Source organism: Triturus cristatus, chromosome 12, assembly GCF_964204655.1.
Source record: "Triturus cristatus chromosome 12, aTriCri1.1, whole genome shotgun sequence".
NCBI lineage: Eukaryota > Metazoa > Chordata > Amphibia > Caudata > Salamandridae > Triturus > Triturus cristatus.
Genome location: NC_140595.1, coordinates 680,029,510 through 680,051,986, shown reverse-complemented (window position 1 = coordinate 680,051,986; position 22,477 = coordinate 680,029,510). Strand labels below are relative to the sequence as shown.

Here is a 22,477-nt window from a genome sequence, read left to right as displayed (position 1 = left end):
TTTGTGGAGATTTTTAACATTTTCACAATAATTTGCGAAAGTGAATTTGGCAAATTCCACCCACCCCTACTCTTACGAACTACTTTCACCATTACTCAGGACAGAAGTCGAGGGTACAAGCTGGTGGACAGCGTCTATCCACTCTTTTCACAGGGTGGTTTCCAAGGAGTTTGGCCCAACAGAAATATATTGAATTCGTCCTGGTGTATTTTCAGACACCAGACACATTCTGCACCGCCTGCAGATTCTCTGTTTTATATTACCGGCAGCAACGTACAGGCAGAGAGGCGGGCCTTGTTATTTTAAATTCCATCTGGGCCTAAAACAAAAGGATAAAGTTAAAGGGCCATCAGACTTTCTTTTTTTGTTTGAGTCTCCCAGCAGGGAGCTAGCTATTGAGAGCCTCACACCTAGATGCAAATGTAATGGAGGGGAAACCAAGGCACACAGTTTATAACTTTACAGGTACTTAAAAGGCATGGTTTTGACTTTGTTCAGTCCCTGTATAAGCAGTATGCATGAATTTTTAAGAATGTCAGATATGTTGGTCTGCATCAGTATTTACACAAATAACATTTTGAATACCACTATTTTGTTGTATTTCTTTTATAGCACTGTAGCGCTACTCTTCCCAATGCAGTGTGTCGGAGCACTTTACACCACACTATGCATAAGGCTCTCAGTTTACCGTTTTTACTGATTTTTATAGCTACATACAGACAGAAAACAATGTGTTTCTTGTCTATATATATTTTTAAAAGCTGAAAAATACTGAAAATGGTGTCTCTTGTGAGAGACTCTCCATGCTGTCTTTTGTGAATTCAAGACAAAAGCTGAGCAGACAAATAGCTTAAAAACAGGATGAGATTTTCTTAACTACATGCATATGTTAACATATATTTGTAGTATAATGCAAACATGTACCTATAGGTATTGTGCTTGTTATATGTGGCTGCTCAATTTGCTAAACACGACACGCATCACCGTATCAGTGCACATCTAAGAGTTAAATAAATGTCGAAAAACCATTTTATGACTCTATTTATCCTCAAAGCACAAAGTAAATATGGATAAATACCAATAAGATGGCCCAAAAATAAATCTGAATAAATACAGACGGGAATATTGAAAATAAATACCATTAAACCTGAAACACTAGTTATACATTCACAATAAACGTAGTAGTCATATGTCCTTCATAGCTCCTGTGCTATATTAGAAGGATTACAATGTATGAACCACAAGTAACAAAAGGCTCTCCGTGTTATAAGCAGTAGCCCACTTACCCACTACCTTAATTCAGGGGAAATGCCCGGGCTTCTTGCGCAGCTTGCTCCGTCCTTATATTCCTGCTCGACAGCTGCGCTCCCTTGGAGGTGGATTCCTATCGATTCCTAGAATCAAGAGGGCCAGGATGGGTGGGAGATCGTTCCGCTCCTTAACTGCCCGCAGATGGAACACCCTTCCCCCCCCGACTACGGACAGAACCATCAGAACTGATTTTTTGGAAAGAGCTGAAGACGTTTCTCTTCCCCAAAGGCTAATCATCTGCTCTCTGTTTTGCTGAGTAGGTGCTGCTGCAATCCTTGATAGCGCGGGGACACACGGTTAAGTGTAACCAGGCGCTCTACAAACTCAGAAATAATAATAATAATAAAATAAAAATCTGTAATCTGCATGTATATAATGTGCTTTGCAGGAGACGTATTAACCCTCTATGCTAATTTGATTCAAAACTTGGACTAGACAAAAACATCTCTCCAGCAAATACATTAGCCTACAGAGTTATCTTACCATTATTATTCTTCCCTGAGATTTACTGGGCACACAAAGATGTCTACAGCAGGTGCCTTAACCCTATAAGATATTTTAAAATGCAGAACTGGCGGCCAATGAGGCAGAACAGATTTCCTGGCATGTTCCTCCTTGTTGCCAATTTCTTTGTGGCACAGTTTAAAAAAATAAATGTTTAAGTTGAGGTCCAGAATTTGCATCAGGGTTGGGTCATATGCTTAGTACAATCTCGATGCAAAATTGCATTTGTTTAAATATTGTAATTCGCTCAAATGTACTCATGACAAACCTACTAAACATATGTGCAAGGTCTTAAGATCTGATGTCACTTGCGATGTTGCTTCCTTTGAAGTCCTGGGTTGAGTAGCCACTTCCTGTGGTGCCACTTGTGATGTCATGCTCTGTGATATCCTGCGCTGTGATGTCACACACCACGATGTCACTTGCATACTGCATAAATGGATTGGTCCCACCTACGTCATTTTTTTGGGGACTTGTGCCCTGTCTTTTTCTCTATTGGTTTGACAATAACGATTGTTTGTTTCCCTTCTTCCAGGCCTCTGGGGAATTATCCACAATGCTGGGGTACTTGGATATGTTGGAGATGGAGAACTGCTACCCCTCAGTGTTTACAAAAACTGTATGGATGTGAACTTTTTTGGAGCTGTTCGAATTTCTAAAACCTTCTTTCCATTGCTCCGGAAGGCCAAGGGGAGGCTTATCAGTGTCTGCAGTATGGCAGGTAAGAGCCGTTCCTGCATTGCAGCTCCGCACCACGCTGGCAGGAATTCTCTGAAATTATTATGAAACCTATTGCTTTATGGTGACCACCTCCTTCCAAATCATTATGGACACAGTTGCCAGTCCCTGACTTTCCTGTGAAATCCTAATGCATTCTTGGTGTTGTAGTCTATTTTAGGTTTCAGCTGTATCAACTATGTGGGCTACAGAGGCATGCTGTATCTACTTTGGCTGCTGGCTTAATTGTCACTCTTCCATTCTTTCTCCCCTTTTGCCCATGGCATGCACATGTCATGCCTCTTCGTGTGTTTACCCCTCCCTTGGAGCATGGACCAAGTACACTATCCCTCATTTTATGCCCAATTTAGGAACTCCTTTTTTTTGCCTTTACTAGCCCTCCTTGGAGCGCTGATTATCTTAATTCTTTTTTATTTGCTCCATGCTCCATTTTGACTACTTCCTTGACTACTATACACAGGGTCAACACTGGCACTCTCAAATGAACTGGCAAATAGCAAACTGAGCCATAGCGCCAAGGTAATATTGTTCTTTAAAAGGACTGATTTTTGCGTGTCCCTGTGCATGTGTTTATGCTCATGTAGGCTGTACGCTTCAATTGTTTATTCCGAGTCTCTGATCTTCAATTATGTGGTAGTTGGGGCTCCCCACAAGTAACTTGGCCTGAACAATGTTATGTTCTTCCGTTTTCAACTTCTGGCGCTGTCCATTCTCATTGTGTTTTCTGGTTAGTTGTCACATCTTGAACTGGACTGATCAGAACACCTAACATGAGTAGTTCTGATATTGGCACATGCTTTCTATATATCTCTTGTGTTCACAGTGCTCCCACAATTTCTTTGAGCCTCCTTGAATGTTAATCAAGTATTTTTATGTGAGACAATGCAAGTAGCTGTTGTTAATATTGTTCGTTCAGCATGAAAGAAAAGCTTATGAACTCCAAAATTAATTCCTGTATCGAACTGTATTTCTCCTCAATGTCTTTATTGTAGGAAACCATCTTCCATAACATTATAGTAAGGCAGCTCAGTGGGACAATGCACATGTAGCACATTTGTGCTCATAGCTTGTATGAGCACAAGGTTGAATTCCGGCTAGTTGATCAAGAATTTAATTCTTCTCTTGTTAATGTATTACGCACTGTCTGTGGATGTATACAATTCCAAATATTTAATTCTAAAAGACAGCTCTGACGTGCACAGTATATAAATGGTCACTAATAACAGATAAATTGCTGTATATTTTTAATACAAGGCTTCCACTGCATCATAACGCCGCATTCCTCCTACATATTTTACAGTGCCATTTCTGTCCCATCAGAAGTTTCTCTGGTCACACTTTAAAGTATGAGAAGAAAAACATGTATCTTGCAATGTACATGGGAAAGTACTATAGAGCTCAAAATATGTGCATCAACATTTCAACAACATTCGATAATACAACATAAGGCACTATCACCCCATTCTCCAAATGTGGCATGCAGAGTACATTGCGACCTTTGGATAGCCAAGCTAATCTGGCCGTGCCTGAGCTAATGCTGTGAAAAGAAATTAGCTAGGCACATCTTTGACTGAAGGTGGACAAATTCTAGCTCTCAGATTGTGTGGACTGTCCCCAAATGACTCTGCACAGAGCAAAATCTCCCCCAATTACAGACGAGAATGAACAAATTAAATTGCATATCATTTATTTTGCTCCCCGCACTGCAACAGTGCTGATTTCCCCATGGGCATTTCCAGGGCTCGACCCGGTGTACCCACTATTTTCAGAGGGAAGACACCATCTACCCTGCTGCAAATCTGGCTACTTTCAGCGCAGTGCCACGTTCCTTTCCTTCTTCCGAAATTCGCAGAAATATGCTGCACTAGTCCCGGTGTAAATTTCTTGCACATGGACACTTTCACCAGCGCCTGCACGCTGTCCGCTTTTGCTATGAGCAGCAACATGCAGATAAGGAAGGGGCTTATCCAATTCTCACCAATAACAAGAGCCAAAGTTATGGGGCCATTAGGTCTCTTTTTGTTGGATGATCCTGGCTGGGAGCTATCAGGGGAGCATCACACCTAAATGCAATGGAGGGGAAACAAAGGCTCACATCTTGTCGCTTCACAGGTACTTAAGAGAGAAATGATTTTGACTTTGTTTAGACCCTGTATATAAGAGATATGCATACACTGTAAGAATGTCAGATGTGTTGTTTGCCCCAGTATTTAGACATGTAACAATATACACTATTTTGTTTCATTTCTTTTAAACCGTTTTAGCACCACTCATCCCAGTGCAGGGAGTCAGACCGCTTTACATCACACGTACAGATTATACATTGACATTAATAAATCATATGTGTAAAGATGTGTTACATAAGACTGTGAAGGTTACAAGGTGTAGAAGCCACATGTCCTTCATACCTCACTGTGCTATAGTAGAAGGATTATGTTGCAAGGTGGAATATGATGTGGTATGGTTGGGGGGTCTTACCATGTAATATTCTCCCAATACACAGAGATGGACCTCAGATTTGCCCTTGGCAGTCTCAGCTTGGTCATGGTAGTGTGGCACACAGCAGTCAGGCATACCCAGAGGAACATGTGTTAGGCATTTCACACTACCAGCATCAACAATAATCAAATGACATGACTTGAAAGACACCTGGACACCAATTTATAAATATAGATTGTATGTACATATAGGCACCAAAATGAAAGTTGTATCATACATGCAATCAGCGTTTTGGATTTTTTAAGCCTTCAAAAATAAAAGCATTAAATCTATCAAACTGGTTCTATTGAAGTCAGTGGGGGAAAACACAGGTAACACTCGGTCATTTGCAGAGGGAGTTCAAACAAACCCTCTTGCAGCTAAGGTCATGCGAGTCCCTAGACTAAGTTCCAACAGTAGTTACTTTGTTACCTCACACAGGGAGTTCGGGTGCAGAAGTGACTTGATCCGCAAGAGCTGCCAAACCTGGAGTACTTGACAAAACCACACTTTGAGATGGAGTTCCACTCTACCTATGGAGAGTAGAGGCTATTGGGGTCTTAGGACTCTGGTTCGACAGCTGGATTTCTTCTACCTGCTTGGCGGCTCCAGGTGCAGAGGTAGCTGGCAGCTGCCAGTCACCGGGGCAGGTCAGGCCAAAGATTCTTTGCCACAGACTCGACAACTCCAACTTCAGGATGCAGGGACACAGCACCAGGGTCGTTGCCGATGGCTGTCACTTTGAGCTGCTCTCGGGCTGGAGATGTCCCTCAAGGGGTCGATCACCTGACTGCCGATCACCAAGCCTTGGCTGCAGCAAATGTAGTCCATGGTTACTACCACTCTAGTCTTGCAGTACACCACATCTCTTTGGGCTCGCTCTCGACTGGTCCAGCGGGTCGCAATTCTTGTCACGCAGCACATCGATTTTCCTGCAGGGAGTCTGCTTCGATTTCTGGCATCCACTGGAGTCCCTCTTACTGGAAACAATGAGCTTTTGCAACGGATGCACTTTGAACACTTGGTTCCAGTATATGGTCTCTTCAGGGCACTTAAGTGTCCTATCTTTGCAAGGCAGCAGAGTTCAAGGTCCTGTTGTTGGTGACGGTGTCTTCTTTGTGCCTCTTCTCAGATTCAAAGTCAGAATGAAGGTTCTGGAGCCGGGGGAGCCTCTTAAATCCTTGTTTAGGGGCGTTAAGGACATGAGCGACAGTCACCAATAGGCTTCTGGTCCATGTGGCTACTCCACCGCTGAGGTGACAGTATCCTGTCGGGGTACGTCACCTTTCTACCTAGAGTTCTCTATTTCAAGGTCTGCCAACATGACAGAACCTTTCCTGAACTGTAGATACCTCCTAACCCACCTTAAAGGTGTGGCTAGATTTTTGGAGGTGTACGCCTCCTGAATAACACATTTTCCTGCCTGTTGGGTTGGAAAGGGCTTTGTCCTCAAGTGGGGACAAGGAATTACATATAAAGGGTGATGAAAGCCTTTAAGACTCACCCCTTGATGACTAAACACTAGGCTTCCTAGGAGGAAGGAGGTGTGACCTTCCTCCCAGGCTTTTGTCTCCATCCTGGGGAAGCGCTAGAACATCCCATTAGGAGGGGAGACTCTTGTCTCAGTGTCAAACGGCTTGGGGAAGCCTGCCAATGCACTGGGTCACTGTATCCTATGGGGGCACCCACTCAGGGTGACACCCCTGTGAATGCCAGCTAACCCTTGACACGAGAATCATTTTGGGGGTGAAAAAGCACGATGTTTGATACCAAACATGACATAATTTGGGGGCATATCAACAAGGGCTTTATCTCTGCTTTTTTGGCTTTAAAAGCCAAAAAAGCAGAGATAAAACTAGCGCCCTATCAACAACAGGGTGCTAACACGCAAATTTGCACGTTAGCACCCTTTTACTCTACGCTTCCCCTTGCATCTCTAATGAGACGCAAAGGGGGCGTTCCAGAGTAAAATAATAGGAGAAATGTCGCTAAGCGACATTTCTCCTATTATCAAGAATGTCGCTAACCCTGTTAGAGACAAAAAAAGCAGCGCTAACCGCGGTTAACGCTGCTTTTTTACGTCTGCTAATTTTCAGACTTAGCCATGATATCCTATGGAAGGAGGATATCATGGCTAAGTTTGCCTGTCCCTATCAACAAGGTAATGTGTGATTATCGCTGGGTTTCCAGTGGTAATCTCACGTTAGCCTGTTAGCGTGTAGATTTTTATCGCTATTGAGATAAGTGTTGCTAATAGCACGCTATCTCAGCGATAAAAAATCACGCTAGCCGGCGATAATTATCCTCACGCTAAGAGCGCTGAGCGATAATTATCGCCGGTTGTTGTTGATATGCCCCTTGGTCGTTCCATAATGGAGCTGGCTATCACGTTTTCTTGGTAGGCAACCCATATTACTCTATGGACAGCCTGTCACTTACAGTAAAACCTTGCTTTACAGGGTTACTGCAGGGATATATATGTATACACATCTATATCCAAACCTTTAATATAATGCACTCTAACTCTTGGGCTTAGGAGGACAAACTTAAGAGTGACTTACTAGCATTAAGGCAGTGGTGTGACTGGTGTGTGCAGAGCCACACTCGAGTGGACTTGCTGCTGGTGCAGGGCTGCAATGGTAGACGTACAGACATACTTTTACTTGAGTCGCACAGGGTGGCACAATATAGTGCTGCAGCTTTCGTGACCCCTTCAGCACCCTTGACCTGGGTACCACTGGGACTTATAATGGGACAAAGTACCTTGCCAATAGGGTGCACCAATTCACATCACTTTTTAGGGGAAAGAGCACGGGCACTGGGGGCCTGCTTAGCAGGTCCCCAGTGCACTATCGGAGTCAAAAAAACTGCATCTAGAAGTCTAAAATGTGGCAAAAAGTAAGGTGGCATCTGCAAAGAAGCCCAGTTTTCAACAGATTACAATTCATGAACTGCAAGTAACTAAAGGATCTCTGTCTTAAAAGCCGTAACCCACTTATCCATTTACATAAAATAAAAATCTGAGTGTTTTACATATTGTTCTTTGCAGGATATCTATTAACCCTCTATGGTACTTTGATTCAAAACTAGGACTCCGCAAATCAGATATCTCCAGCAAATACGTTATGCTCCAGAGTTATTTTGCCCTTATTATTATTTCCTGTGACTTAGCTGGCACACAAGCCTCTCTGCAGCAGATGCCTTAACCCCATAAGGTATTTTATAATACAAACATTGCAATCAATTAAGCAGAACAGATGTACTGCCATGTTTCTCCTTGTTGCCAAGTTCTTTGCGGCAGGGTTTAAAATAAATAAATGTATAAGCTGAGGCCCAGATTTTGTGTCGGGTTTGCGTCAATGCTTTATCACAGCCGTAATGCAAAATCGAATTAGTTAAATATTGTAATGCACTAAAATGTACTTATGATAGAACTTCTAAACATATGTGAGGACTTAAGATCTGATGTCACTTCCTGTGAGGTCATGGGTTTTGATGCCACTTCGTGCGTTGTGAGGCCATCCCCTGTTATGCCAAATGCGTTGTCGCTCTGTGATGTTACTTTTTCTGATGTCACACATGGTAATGTCACACCCATTCTGCCTAACTTGGTGAGTCCCCCCCACTACTTTTTTTAGAGCTTGAGCCCTGGGCATGTTCAATGCTATAATTTAGCTACTGGCATTTTTGGGCGGCACAGTGATCAGTTTTGCAGGCAAAAGCCATATGCATTTAGAGGGTGGGCTTATTTCATTTGCTGTTGAAGTGGGTGGATAACTTTTGTTGCACATAGTGAAACAAACAGTGGCAAAGCTATGCAAGAGCTATTGGCTTTGTCAATATCTTTTTGCCATGTTGTACCGCAACGAGACTGCTATGCAGCATGGCTGAAAGTTAGAAAAAAAAGTGTTATTCCGTTTTATATCGCTATGAAAAAAATGCTAAATCGCGCCCAGCAGTAACCCCTATATACTGCTTTTTTTCGGACTTGCTGCCCTGCTGTACAACATGGTCAAAAGACTTTGACAATAGCTCTTGGACTGCCAAGACCTGTTGGCTTTGCCTATGCTTGTTCTTTTTGTCTTATTTGACTAGCGAGAGTAACACACCTGAAATCAGTGATTTTATAGGTGGAAAAGTTCAGCATGTGGACAGGGCCATAATATACAGCAGTTAGGTGTTCACCATCATTTTTTGCATATTTTACATACCAATGCAGGAGTGTGTTACTAGGGTTTGACAGTTATGTCTACCTTGTCGTGGTCACTTTACAGCCTATGACATTGGAACTGTCTATATTTTGCAAATACCTCATATTTGAAATATAAAAATTGCGAATTTAGAAGCTTTCTCTTAGTACACAATAAGCATCTTGAAGGGTATATGGAATAGCAAAGCTAAAAGTACTGTAGCCACCCTACTAATCCTACGGCTTCAAATGCAGTCCAGGTCACAGTTGTCGTTTGCAAAACATGGAAACTCGTAATAAACTATGGATGGGTAAAGGCTGGTTTTCCCAATGACTACATTATATCTGTATTTTGTATTTAGAAGGTTTTCATATAAAGGCATGCATGTATGCACAAGGTCACTCCAGTAATATGATTTATAAATATACCTTATCCTTCCACTCCAGCTTCAAAGTGCCTGGAGGCACATTATTTCAGGTCGCAATGCTGTGCACGCTTGCAAATAAAACACATTCCAGTACTCCAAGTGTCCAGACAGTCTATTTGTAGCTAAACACACACGTTTATTTTTGAGGTGTTCTCATTAGGGATTATGCCATTTTTTTTTTCTATGCATGACTCAAGTGTCGCTGAAAGTTACAATATATTGCTTTCAGGCGGTGGTTTTGTTTAAATAGGAAACAATGCTTTGTTTTGCCAGGATGTTTTTATTTCAAAGGCTCTCAGTTTGGAGTAGTTAGGTCATTGATTCACAACCAGCAGATGCCCAGGAGCACAAGGTTGGGTCCAGAACCGGAGCCGGGATGAGAACAGTTTTTTGCTTCCATTTTTAGGTCGAGCCTAGAGCCAGCGCGCATGCGCTGCTCTGCGAGACTTGTTGTGGTGGAGTAGCGAATAGAAGCCCTTCCCACTCTCCGCAAATATTTGGCATTGGCTTGCGTCATTGTCTATCCTAAATGCTGGCTTCTGATTCATAAATAGGCTTGTTAGTCCCTCCTTAATACCACCTCCATTTAATTTGTCACCTCCCATGGCAACTGGCCCCTTTACTTCGGTTGTTACACAATACGTGTTATTTAGACTGTGAGCACTATTTTCTTCATTCAGTTTCTCTTTCTACAGGCACGATGTGCTTTGGTGCCTCCTTTACCTCCTCTCCTCCCTCCCGTTGTTGTGCCTTGTTTAATCCCTTTGTCCGTGCCTTCTACCCCCCCCCCCCACCCTGCCTGCACGCTGTCCATGCAAAGGAAGTAGGCAGATACTGCCAAATCAGAGGGAATAAAAACCACTAGCCCCATAACCCTCCAGAGGTCAAGAGGCTACTGCTCCAGGGCCACTACATGTGAGGTGGAGCACTTAGAGGATGTTTCAGGTGGCCTTAATTTACCAAAATGTGGCTAGTCGCTGGCAAGAGGAAAGGAAGATAGGATCAGCCCCAGAGTCAGATATAACAGACATGAATGCAGGAGTCAGATCACAGGAATTAAGCTGTCACTTGCAGTCCATTGTTAAAAAAATCCTTGCAATGAGTCGGGCGTGCCAGATCAAAAACACATGCTAAAAACTTATATGCTTTGGGCTTTTTCAGTGTGGTGGTGATAACAAAAATACTGCACCAAACAATTGGTACTCTGCAGCTTGAAAATAAATGTTTAACCTTACTGTCGTGTAGATTTTAGTCTAGGTCTAGAACGGCGAGGAATCATGACCAACAATTCTAGCCTCGCTTGTTAGGTCAATAAAAAAATGCAACAGTTTAGGACACCCCTGCAAGCACTCGTACCTTCTTGATTAGACTCCCTGTGTTGCTTTCCATAAACCCTTTGTTGCTTTTGTGTCCCTTCCAGCCCTGCACCCTGCTGTTTTCACGACCCCGTATTACTTTGGCAGAAACTTGTTCAATCAGCGGTCGCCCCATACCTTCCCCCATGTTGCTTCCCTCCGCCCGGTTTATAAAAAATCGTTTGCACATTTTATTTTCGTCTTAGTTACTGATCCAACTTGGTTCTGTAACTAAATTAAAAAAAGATACAGTCTCATTTTGTAGGTGAGTGTATGCGTGGTTCATACAGCAACAAAATGATGTGTTTTAAAAAAACAAACTTTAAACACACTGCACAGCATTGCGAATGTTGTGCACCTGGGATATAACAACCATTGGCAAAGAGAATACATCACAAAGGCAAGACCTATTGGCTGTGCTAATGCTTGTTATGCTCTCCTGAGCCATCTGGTTCCCAGTCAGCAAATGTGTCTCAGTAGTAGGCTAAAGAAGGTAGAACTCTGCTGTTATGTATGAATACTATTTCTAAGTGTGTGGTTGTTTTATTTGCCAATGTAGTTCTTGAGGATTACAACATTACAGGGATGGACCTAAAAATCTAAGTTTAATGTGTGACTGTTCAGAGAAAGGCTAAACCAGGCTAAACCATAAAACATTTGGGGCCATATGACAGACTTGTGATGAAAGGCCATTCAAGTTGTGGCAGAGAAGGTCCCAATTATCGAACCTTTTGGCCTGTCTATTGAGAATATTATTGGAAAAGCAATTCATATCCTCTGCGCCTCCTTGTATGTTGCTTCCTTGAATATTGCAGCATGAACTGCACATAAGGAATGTAAATGTTGTCAAAGTTACTTGTAAAAGTTTGATATTACCTCCCTCCAGGCTCCAAATACTTCAGTGCCAGGCAGCCATACTTTTCCCTTTAATCCTTAAGCGGGACAATATCAAACCAGCCATTAGAAAACACAGCAAAACACTGACTCCATGTCGATGCCTGGAACAGATTCGAGATCCTGTGCACCACCCATAAACAATACTGGGTCTAAACCCAAGCACACCTCCAGAAAATGCGTCATCACTCTGCTGCAGCAAGGGTCCTCTGCTGCATATGCACCCACATGACCCACAAATGGTCATTCAGAGCGATGAAACAGAGCAGCAGACATATTGGGCATTCAGGGACATAGTCTCTGATGCGCTCAACACAAATCTGAGATCTTAACCCAAGTGCATGTGATTCAGGATACCTTTGAAACCCAAACTATCTAGAATAGCCCTAACTGTACTCAACACAGCAGCGCCTATTTGTCTGCACTCTAACTCCCTGCTTACCACATCACTCCTCTGTCAAGCACTCTGAAAAAGCCATGTGGAGAAAGTTGCACTTTATGTAAGTACTTAGGAGGCATTTGACCTCTTTCTTACGGGAGTTGCAGCCAAGGTCATGTAAATCCGTATTACTATCACAAAGAAATACAGGGCAGAGATTCCGCTTTTTTCTACCCAAATAGAATTTACAACATTCACTGCAACCGCGACCGCTGCAGGTAAGAGCGGTGGGGCCAAGAGGGGGGATTCGAGAGATGACCACAATGGAAAATTAATTATTTATTCATTTTCCCTCGTGGTCATCTCTCAAAATCCCCCCTCACCTGGCCCCACCGCTCTTACCCGCAGTGGCCACGGCTGATTCATTGTAAATTCTACTGTTTTTTTATAATTATCGGGAAATATGGCAAAAAAGTGGTCTGTTTAATACGTGCCTAATAATCGATGCATATTCTAGAAACTGGATTTGTAAGCAGCCGAAAACCTCGAGGACAAGTACATACGAGGGTTGTCCAATGATGGTAATAAGTGAATTGAATGCCAAATTACAGGCAAAGTATTTTAATTAAATGTTTATCTTCACTATGGTGTTAAAGCTTGACCTCTGTAAAGAAGGTGAATTCCACAAGTAAAGACGTTTATTAAAACACTCAAAACAAACGTTAGTTGGTGAGTAACAATCGAGTGACTGTTTCGAAGATGCATATATAAACACTACAAATAAAGAATAAAATCCTTTATATAGACATGGTGGATTTGTTTCGAGAGGATCAAAAGATTATTTGAGAAGAGATGATATAACGCCAAAAGATCTCTTGCCCGGGCTACAATTGGTGAAAATAATTTAGAGTTTTAGAAAAAAAATAAACAAGTTATGGTGATTATTCAGGGAACTGTAGAAACAAAAAACTCCACATGTTTATTTGAGGGGAGTATAGGCCCATCAAAGGGGGTGTTTGGTGTAAAAGAAGATTCTATATTTGTAATAGAATTGAACTATGACTGAGTTGTAAAAGAAGATTAACTTTAAATTACTTCATAGCAGTAGGGGCTAGTGGCAAGTCCAAGTGATCCAAGTTATCTTTTTAAATTGCACGTGGCTTGGTGGTCACTATTGTTAATGTCAATTAATTGTTAGGTGCTTGCTACGGTCTAAATACTGTATTTCTAAAAGAGATGTGTAATGGTCCCTGTCATCTCATCTTATTGTGTCATATTGGTCAATCTCGTTAAGTGATGGCCCTTTAAATGAGTTTTTGGAATTTAAGAGACCTTGATAAGTAGCTTTAAGAGTATATTGCTACCTATAGAGTAGGCAGGATTTCTACAAGGGCATTCAACAATCGATCAGTGCATAGTGCCGGACTAATGAGATCTAGGGAATAAGCTGGCACAAATGGGCAGGTAATCTGACAAAAAGTAGGATTCTCTCTCTCTCTCTCTCTATATATATATATATATATATATATATATATATATATATATATATATATATATATATATATATAAAACAGAATATCATGGAAAATTTGAATCATGGAATCTGCAACAGCTAATCGCTGACGATGAATATAAATTCCTTAAAACTTTGTATCCAGTCACACCTACAATTTCTTTTCTCTCAAAGATCCACAAGAGTCTATTCAACTCACCAGTTAGCCCAATAGTCAGTTCTGTAAATTCTCTATTAGAGAACACTTTGTGACACATCAACCTCTTCCTAGCACCTTATGTAACAGCACTGCCCTCATACCTCAGAGACTCCATGGACTTCTTAAACAAAATCCAACATATACCGCGGAAGCCTCGTATACGATGGCCACGATAGATGTTGTCTCATTGCACATGTCCATTAGACACGAGGATAGGATAAAAGCAGCCCAGCATTTCCTACGTGACAGATCAATTAGTTATCGATTAGTTGACTCCAATCTACTGATAGAAATGGTGGAATTCTGTTTGACTCATAACATCATCAATGGATGTCACTAGTGGTACCAACAAGGAACTGCAATGGGTAAATGCACAGGAGGTTCAGCACTATGTACTATGGTTAGATCTCCAAGTACCTAAATACTTTTGTATCGTTAACAGTTAACGAGTAAAATTCTGATAAAGCACACGACACATTAACCATATAAGTTTTTTTCTTTTTCTTCTTTATTGATTTTGTATGAAGATTTCTTCCATGTCATATTTCACATTTTCATAGCCAACGCGTTTCGTCTCCCATGAGACTTCTTCAGGGCTATCAAAAGAGCATACACGAAAGAGTTTTTAGAATTCAATCTTAGCATTTCTAAGCATTTTTTTAAAAACATATTATTGATTCCTTCACATACAAATCTTTGCTTATGAAAGTATATCAGCTCTATATAATTCTTCACTGACCATATCATTCATAAAGCATTTTACATACACAGACAAAGGACCTGGTCTATAAAAACATTTAGACAGCATCAGTATTATTATTTTTTGGTATTCAGTTGTTGTCTGAATTGATAATTTCCTCAGTACATGTCATATCTCCCCTAACATCTAAGTTTCTTAACTTGCAAGTATATAACATTCTATTTACCTAAAGACCACATAGTGGTCAAGTGCTTTAGGGTTACAAAAAGGCTTCACTTAAAAGTATACAATACATAGTTTTGTTGTAATGCAAATTCACATCCTCATTGTCAATATTCTATGCTCCATTTATATCTTGATTATCAATCATGAGTAAACCTTTGCATCACTTTTGCATAATATTCTTTAAAATCATATTTGCTTAGCATACCTCTATGATATGGTGAATCTAATTCCTTTTTATCGTGTCGTTCTTTAGGGTATGGTTTCCAAAAATTCAAGTATTATCTAGATAATAAAATAATCTGTAATGAGTATATCTATAGAGTCTTTCAATATTCAAGTCATATTTAAAGATACACTGAATTCATTTAGAAAATAAAAACATATCACAGTCATGTAGTTCTACTATTTAGAAAATATAAAAACATCAATTCTGTCTAAAAAGCTATAATACATAGCCTATTATGATAAGCGATGTCGTTATCACATTGTGGACTCATGATATTGTCAGACTGTTTCTAGCAAAATGACAATGAGATAGATGCGTTACACAATTGTCATGGAGACATCTCTCCTTAATCACACTAGTCTATTCAACTCACCAGTTAGCCCAATAGTCAGTTCTGTAAATTCTCTATTAGAGAACACTTTGTGACACATCAACCTCTTCCTAGCACCTTATGTAACAGCACTGCCCTCATACCTCAGAGACTCCATGGACTTCTTAAACAAAATCCAACATATACCGCGGAAGCCTCGTATACGATGGCCACGATAGATGTTGTCTCATTGCACATGTCCATTAGACACGAGGATAGGATAAAAGCAGCCCAGCATTTCCTACGTGACAGATCAATTAGTTATCGATTAGTTGACTCCAATCTACTGATAGAAATGGTGGAATTCTGTTTGACTCATAACATCATCAATGGATGTCACTAGTGGTACCAACAAGGAACTGCAATGGGTACATCTTTTGTTCCATCTTACGCGAACCTTCTGATGGGGTATTGGGAGACTAAAGTTGTTTGGACAGAAAGTGATACGGAGAAATTGGAGAAAGTGGTTTTATGGTCACGATCCATTGACGACCTCTACATTATCTGGGAGGGTGAAGGCAGAGACCTGGAGGAGTCTATTGCAATTCTTAACAATGACAACTTAAATTTGACCTTTCCACACACAATAAGCACAGATTGCATCACCTTCTTGCATATAGAAGTCTTAATCGGAAAACATGAGTATCTGTACCAAATTGCACAGAAAAGAGACATTGTGCAATATCATTCTGCATGGGAATAGTGGTCATCCTGAGAAACTATAATGGAGTATCCCCTGCGGGGAAATGCTGAGTAGAAATTGCTCAGAGGAAAATTATTTCAGAAATGAAGTCTTGGACATGAAAAAACGATTCCTTGTGAGGGGATATCCACCGGAGGTAATTACAGAAGCGATAAAATGGGCATCTACTCAGCCGGGGAGTTTTGGTTCCTAAGGAGGAAATCTTGAACAGCGAGGGAGGGAATATTCGATTGATTATAGTCAACAATATAGGGAAATCAGAAAGATAATGCAAAATCATTGGAATACTCTGAGATCAGATTGAACTTTGAATACAGCCCCTACAGGATCAACCACGCATAACATACAGAAGCACTGCTTCCTTAGCAGATATTTTGACCAGGAGTCACTTTGCCCCCATGACAAGTCTAAAGAAGAGCTGACTCAACCAACCAGGCTTTTGTTAAGTGTAAAAAATGTAAGGCATATGAACATGGTGTAATTAAAAGGGACTATAGATTACAAAATGGGAGACTAGAAAAGATAAAAGAGCATATCACCTGCAATTCTGACTTCGTGGTCTATGTCCCACAATGCCCATGTAAAAACACGATGTCTGCAGCACCGTCAATAAGGTGAAACTTAGGATATAACAGCACCTGAGGGCGATCAGAAACAAAGACTAATATCCGATTGCTAAGCACTTTTAGGAGGCACAGAAAGGCAAAACAAAACATATCCAGTTCTTTGAAAGTGACAGAGAACTACAGCTGAGAAGAATGGAATCAAGATTCATCCTGTCAGTAGGAAATGAAAGACCAATGGGACATAACCTGGATGCAGAATTGCATGTACACTTATAAACTGGAGTGACTTGTCTTCTCCCCCGAAGGTTCGAAAGCTCTGTGATTCAAAAAACTCCAAACCCTTGTAGATAACATATTTTCCACTCTTTACATCATGTAAAATGTAGTAATATGTATGACTTAATCTTAATTTGATCATTATGTATAAACTAGCACCTTAGACAAATGTCAAACAGGTGTCTTAACCTGACTATTGTGCTCCAGCACTTTATGGTTCATTGTATATTGGATCTGATGTTGGTAGCAACTAGTCAAGTACATTACAGTCAATATGGGCAAACAAACTTAAATCTTGTTTTTAACATTTTAGAGGACTAATTTTAACCCTAGGACATTAAGCAGCACCTTATGCATATGCATTAGCACTTTAGAATTGCCCCTTACAGATCTACACAATGTAGCACTTTAATTTTGTATAAAATGAACACAAAGGGACTACTGGTGTAACAGATGAGCCCTACCAGCATTGTATATCCATGCACTACCACTTTAAATGAACAAGCACTTTAGGAGAAAATGTCATGAACATTTATTTCAGGATTCATGTAGCACTTTATTTGAAAGGAAGAATACACCTTGCAGTGATATATCCTAATGCAAACTTGTTGGCTGATCACACTCATTGATTGTTGAGTGCTTGATCCCTGCTAAGTATATTTCGGTGTGTACCCTTATCTAAACTGATCAACGTTAATGATGTGAAGTATAGTTAGCAACTTAGTCATCATTATGGGGTACACCTGCTAATGTCAGCTTGGCCAGATTAATGGGTTTAAGGAGAACTCTCTATGCTTTCTATGCTACAAGGGTGATGAGCACTTTTCTCTATGACTTGGCACTCGACGTGATGGCTTGAATGAGGATAAGCATTGATCTAGGTAACTTGAGTATATTAGACATTTTCAATTTCTTAGCACATAATGTCTGACGTTTACTGCTACTCTTGTTAATTACCGTGCTGGGAAAGACGGAGCAGTCCTTAACAACATTAGAATAGGTGTCATAAAGCCCTTTTCCCAAGAACAGAATTTCCAAAGAATTCTGGACTTTATTAAAAATGTTTACATTGTGTTTAGCTTTCTTTGTTTCTAAAACATCTTTACCAACTGGGAGTGTATTATTTTCATTGTGGCTAAGATAAGCCTGTTTGTCACATTACAAGGCGTTTAATTATATTAATTTGCAGATTTGGCTCATGAGTGGTAGATTAAATATTTGTTAAATATGTGGAGTACACAGATTTCATTATAGAAAGTTTGTTATTGTGGTGGTGTCTGTGTGCCTGCTACTTTTCCAGGAAAAGGGATAAGCACAGTTGTGGGCTGATAATATAATATTACACTCATTGTGTATTTAGGAGAGCTATTTGAATCTGCTGTTAATCTTTTGATACTATGCCATTTCATCTTTTTTCTATTTATCTTTGCAATGTCAGCTGAATGCATTCATTGTGTGTTTTATGACAGCTCCTCAAATTTCCTAAGTGTACATTGGCACTTGTTTAGTCGTACTGTGATAACTCTGCAGGGTGTTTTCCGAAGGTAGGTGTGAAATAAGGGAAAATGAATCGGGGCAAAGGTTATTCAAAGGATACCCAAGCTTGAATTCATTCATTTTTAGTTCTGAGAGCTGGAAATGTAAATCTAAAATATTACTTAGTATATTATTGTATCAGGTACATTTGATAGTCGTTAGTTGATTTTCTATTTTTATTTTTTCAGAAAAAGGGGAGCCAACCTAAACTAATTTTTAATTTTGAACCAAGGATTGGGAAATGGAGATGGGAGACTGTATATATTGTGCTTAATTTGATCCAGTGAATTCCGCTGCTCAGCACCGGCACATAATCATCAACACCAGTGCTTTTCATGAGCACCAGTTAAGGACACATTCATTTACAGGGAGATTAAGTGATTTACCCAGAATCACAGGATGTTGAGCCAACGCTGAGACTCGAACCTGGTTCTCCAGCTCTGGAAGTCGACAGCTGTGGCATTACGCCAAATCCTCTCCCAACGTTGATGGTTAGTAGTTGGCTCTGTATAAGGTGATGCTAACAGAAATAGGCTGGTGCAAACTGCCTCCTGACGAGAGCCCTGACACTTTTCTTTTTACGAATTAAGCACAGTGTATATGGGCACAGTGAGCAATAAACTGTAAAAAACAAATTTAATATGGTGAATGGAAGACATGTCTTCCTTGAGCTGGGTCATATTCACCAAGGCCTTTTGGAGTCATAAATAGAACTACAGTAGTAAGTTTATTGTTAGGTACTCTAACATGGCCTTATGAATTCTCCCCAAACCATCAAAAATGGGAAAATTCATCAGATAGCCATGTTCAATTAGCATAAATAGAAAGAACTATGTCCTCTTTACACTTTTACAAATAGGGAGTTGGAAGTTTCGACCCAATTCACAAAGCATGTAAGAATACGTAAATGGGTACTACAAGAGTAATACTTTAGGTACTTCAAAATGCCTATGTGAATCACAAATGCAGTGTTTGGCAGCCAGTGGAGGTCAAAGTACATCTGTTGCTGTCATTCAGATTTGCTCTTGGATATATATTGTTTATCCAGAGGAAGATAGTGCCATAGTATGCATTCTACCTCTGAAATAACAGTGTTCTAAAATACAGATTACTGGGAGTCGAAAGCGAACATTGTTACAACAAGCTGTTGGTTCATCTGCATTGTCCTAAGTGGCCAATGATCTAAACCTCTGCTCCTTCACTAGTATCCATTCAAAGTTCAGAGGAATAAAGTGTAGGATAATATTGGAAAAGTTACTTAACACAAGTGAGTAGAATAGTAATTCTGTAATGAATGACTAACCTCTTTTCCCCTCTCAGTCTACCAACTTGATGGACTGTGCTCTGATAGCTAAATAGTAATGTATTGCTGCCACCATTGTTCTAAAGCCTAAAGATTTATTGATAAGTAAGGAAATGTCACTTTAAGAGCTATTGCATTCAGTGCTTAATGGCAGATAACTAGCAGTCGTGGGGCAAAGACATTTTTACCAGCACCCCATAATGAGGCGGGCTTTCTACTGGCCTTCACCGGTTTATCTGGGTATTCTTCATTGGTTACAACCACACACTGTCCCTAGAGTGTTACACATGTATGTAGAATGATTGAGATTTACATGAGAGGTTAAGAGAATCCAGAGAAGATCCCCCCCCCACCATTAAATGTGTTGGCATAGATGGGGCATTGCTGTGTTAGTGTTAGAATGCTGCTTACTGCTCCCTGTGTGGGATGTATGATGGAACAACGACAGTCGAAACAATGTCAGTCTTTACAATGATGCCTCAACAGCGACTTAGTTTTAACAACAACTAATTTTAAGTACTGAACTGCTGAACAGAATCTCACCAAAGTTGGCAGAAAGGTAGCTCTTTGATAAATGGTGTATATCTGTTCAATAATTCCTGACAAAGTGAAATTTCTCAGCTATACAAATATGGCTGCGGAGGATCAGTGAACCCTCCCGATCTCGAGCCTGCGATCTGATTGGCTGACAACACTTCAAACTAGGAGGTGTTGGCAGCTTTGTTTCAACCGAGTCACAAGAAAAAAGGTAAAAATAAATTACAAATTAAGAAAAGGGGGCAGGGTAGAAACACCCTGACCCCCTTGGCCTGCTCTGGAGGTCCAACAGGTTCCTTGAATCCTGCCACATTAAATTTAAAAAAAAGAAGCACGGGCTCCCATGCTTCATTTTCTTTAAGCCCCCGGGTAGGTCAGGTCCTGCAGGCAAACATTAAAATAGATGCGGGCCCCTGCAGCCCTGGGGACCACCACTCGCTCCAGCCCCCCTATGGATCCCAAGGAACCGCCCCCTCCCTGAGGCTAATTTAATGTGATGCAGGGTCCCCCTGCATCCCTGGGGACCTCTACCTACCTGCAACACAAATTATGTAGAGGCAGGGGTCCATTGCAGATCCCTGGCCCCAGGGACCATCACCTCCCCTGTTCTACAATTTAGATTGGAAGCACTGCTCCTGCCAAGCCATAGCAAACTCTGCTTCGCTTCATGGAAGCGAGAGCATTAAAAATGCTCTTGCTTCCATGAAGCGACGCAGAATTGCTTTACGGCAGAGGGGGCTGCATGTTTGCAGCTCCATCTGCCCAAAAGCAATGCGGGCTCCTGCAGAAGATGGAGAGCTGTCAGGGACCGTGGGGGCCTTGAGGCTTCCCCCACGTTTCTCAAAGACCTGACCATGCCCCTAAACGGTCCGGTAGGGGGCTGCACTGGTGGCCTACCTATTTTTTTTTTTTTTTAAAGGATCTGTCCAGGCCCAGAGCGATTGGGTCCCCGGGGCTATATCAGCCTCAGGAGGGGGGCCGCACAGACCCTTTCCCATTTTATTACAAAAACAATGTGTCAGGCTTTGGGGGATAGGGTCTCCGGGGCCAAAAAGCATCAAGGGAAGGGGGCCACAGAGCCCCCCTTCCTAGAACTAAGAAAAAGAAACAGAAGCTGGCAACTCGCCGAAGCTTTGCCTCCTTTTTCCACTACTCTGCAAACGTGCCTCCTGGCACACTTAGTTGTAGGTTGAAGTTCCCTTCATTGCTAAGGGGCCTTGGGGCAAACTAGCCCACCTGTTACATCCAGTAAGCCCCACACAGCTGGATTACTGAGAGTTGGTCAGAGGCCACTCCCCTTTTTCAACCGCTCTGCAAACCCGCCTCTCGGTGCACTGCTGGTGGGGTGATGAGGTCCTCAGGAGTAGTAGACTGTATTCCCCAAGCAGCAGTGCGCCAGGAGGCACATTTGCAGAGTGGTGGAGATAGGGTGCATGGCCTCTGACCACCTTTCAGTAAATCATCTGTGTGGGGCTTACTGGTGGTAAGAGAAGGGCTAGTTGGCCCCCAGGGACCCGCAAGGGGATTTCATCCCCCAACCAAGAACACACCAGGAGGTGCATTTGCAGAAAGGTGGAGAAAGGGGAATGTCCTGCTATCAGAACTCAGCAATCCTGCTGTGTGGGAGTTACTGGAGGTAACATGAGGGGTTGTTGGCCCCCAACTAGGTAAGTCCCACACAGTGAAATTGCTTAGAGGTCTTCGAAGGCCACGCCCCTTTTCTCCAACACTCTGCAAACGTGCCCCCTGGTGCACTACTGGTGTGGGGATCAAGTAAACTTTACTCCAGCAGGACTTTGGGGGCCAAGAAGCCCTCCTTGTAGTTCCTGTAAGTCCTACACAATGGAATTCCTGAAAGTTGGTCGGCAGCCCAGACTTCTTTCTCCACTACTCTGCAAACGTGACTGCTACTTAAAAAAAACATAGAAATTCACTGAAAAAAACACAGGTTTCAGGGACGTTACAGTTAGAAATTAGCATCTAAAAAACCTTAGAAATTCACAGAAACAAACACAGGCATCAGGGATGTTATAGTTAGAAATTAGCA

The 22,477-nt window shown here is 41.4% G+C and overlaps 1 protein-coding gene across 1 annotated transcript in view; it reads left to right on the top strand.

Moving 5' to 3' along the window:
- Window positions 1-22,477, top strand: part of HSD17B2 (hydroxysteroid 17-beta dehydrogenase 2) — a 303,859-nt gene that overhangs the window by 130,148 nt on the left and 151,234 nt on the right. The window contains exon 3 of the mRNA XM_085639054.1: window positions 2,351-2,536. Within this exon, the coding sequence (XP_085495180.1) occupies window positions 2,351-2,536 (186 nt within the window). The remainder of the gene's footprint in view (window positions 1-2,350; window positions 2,537-22,477) is intronic.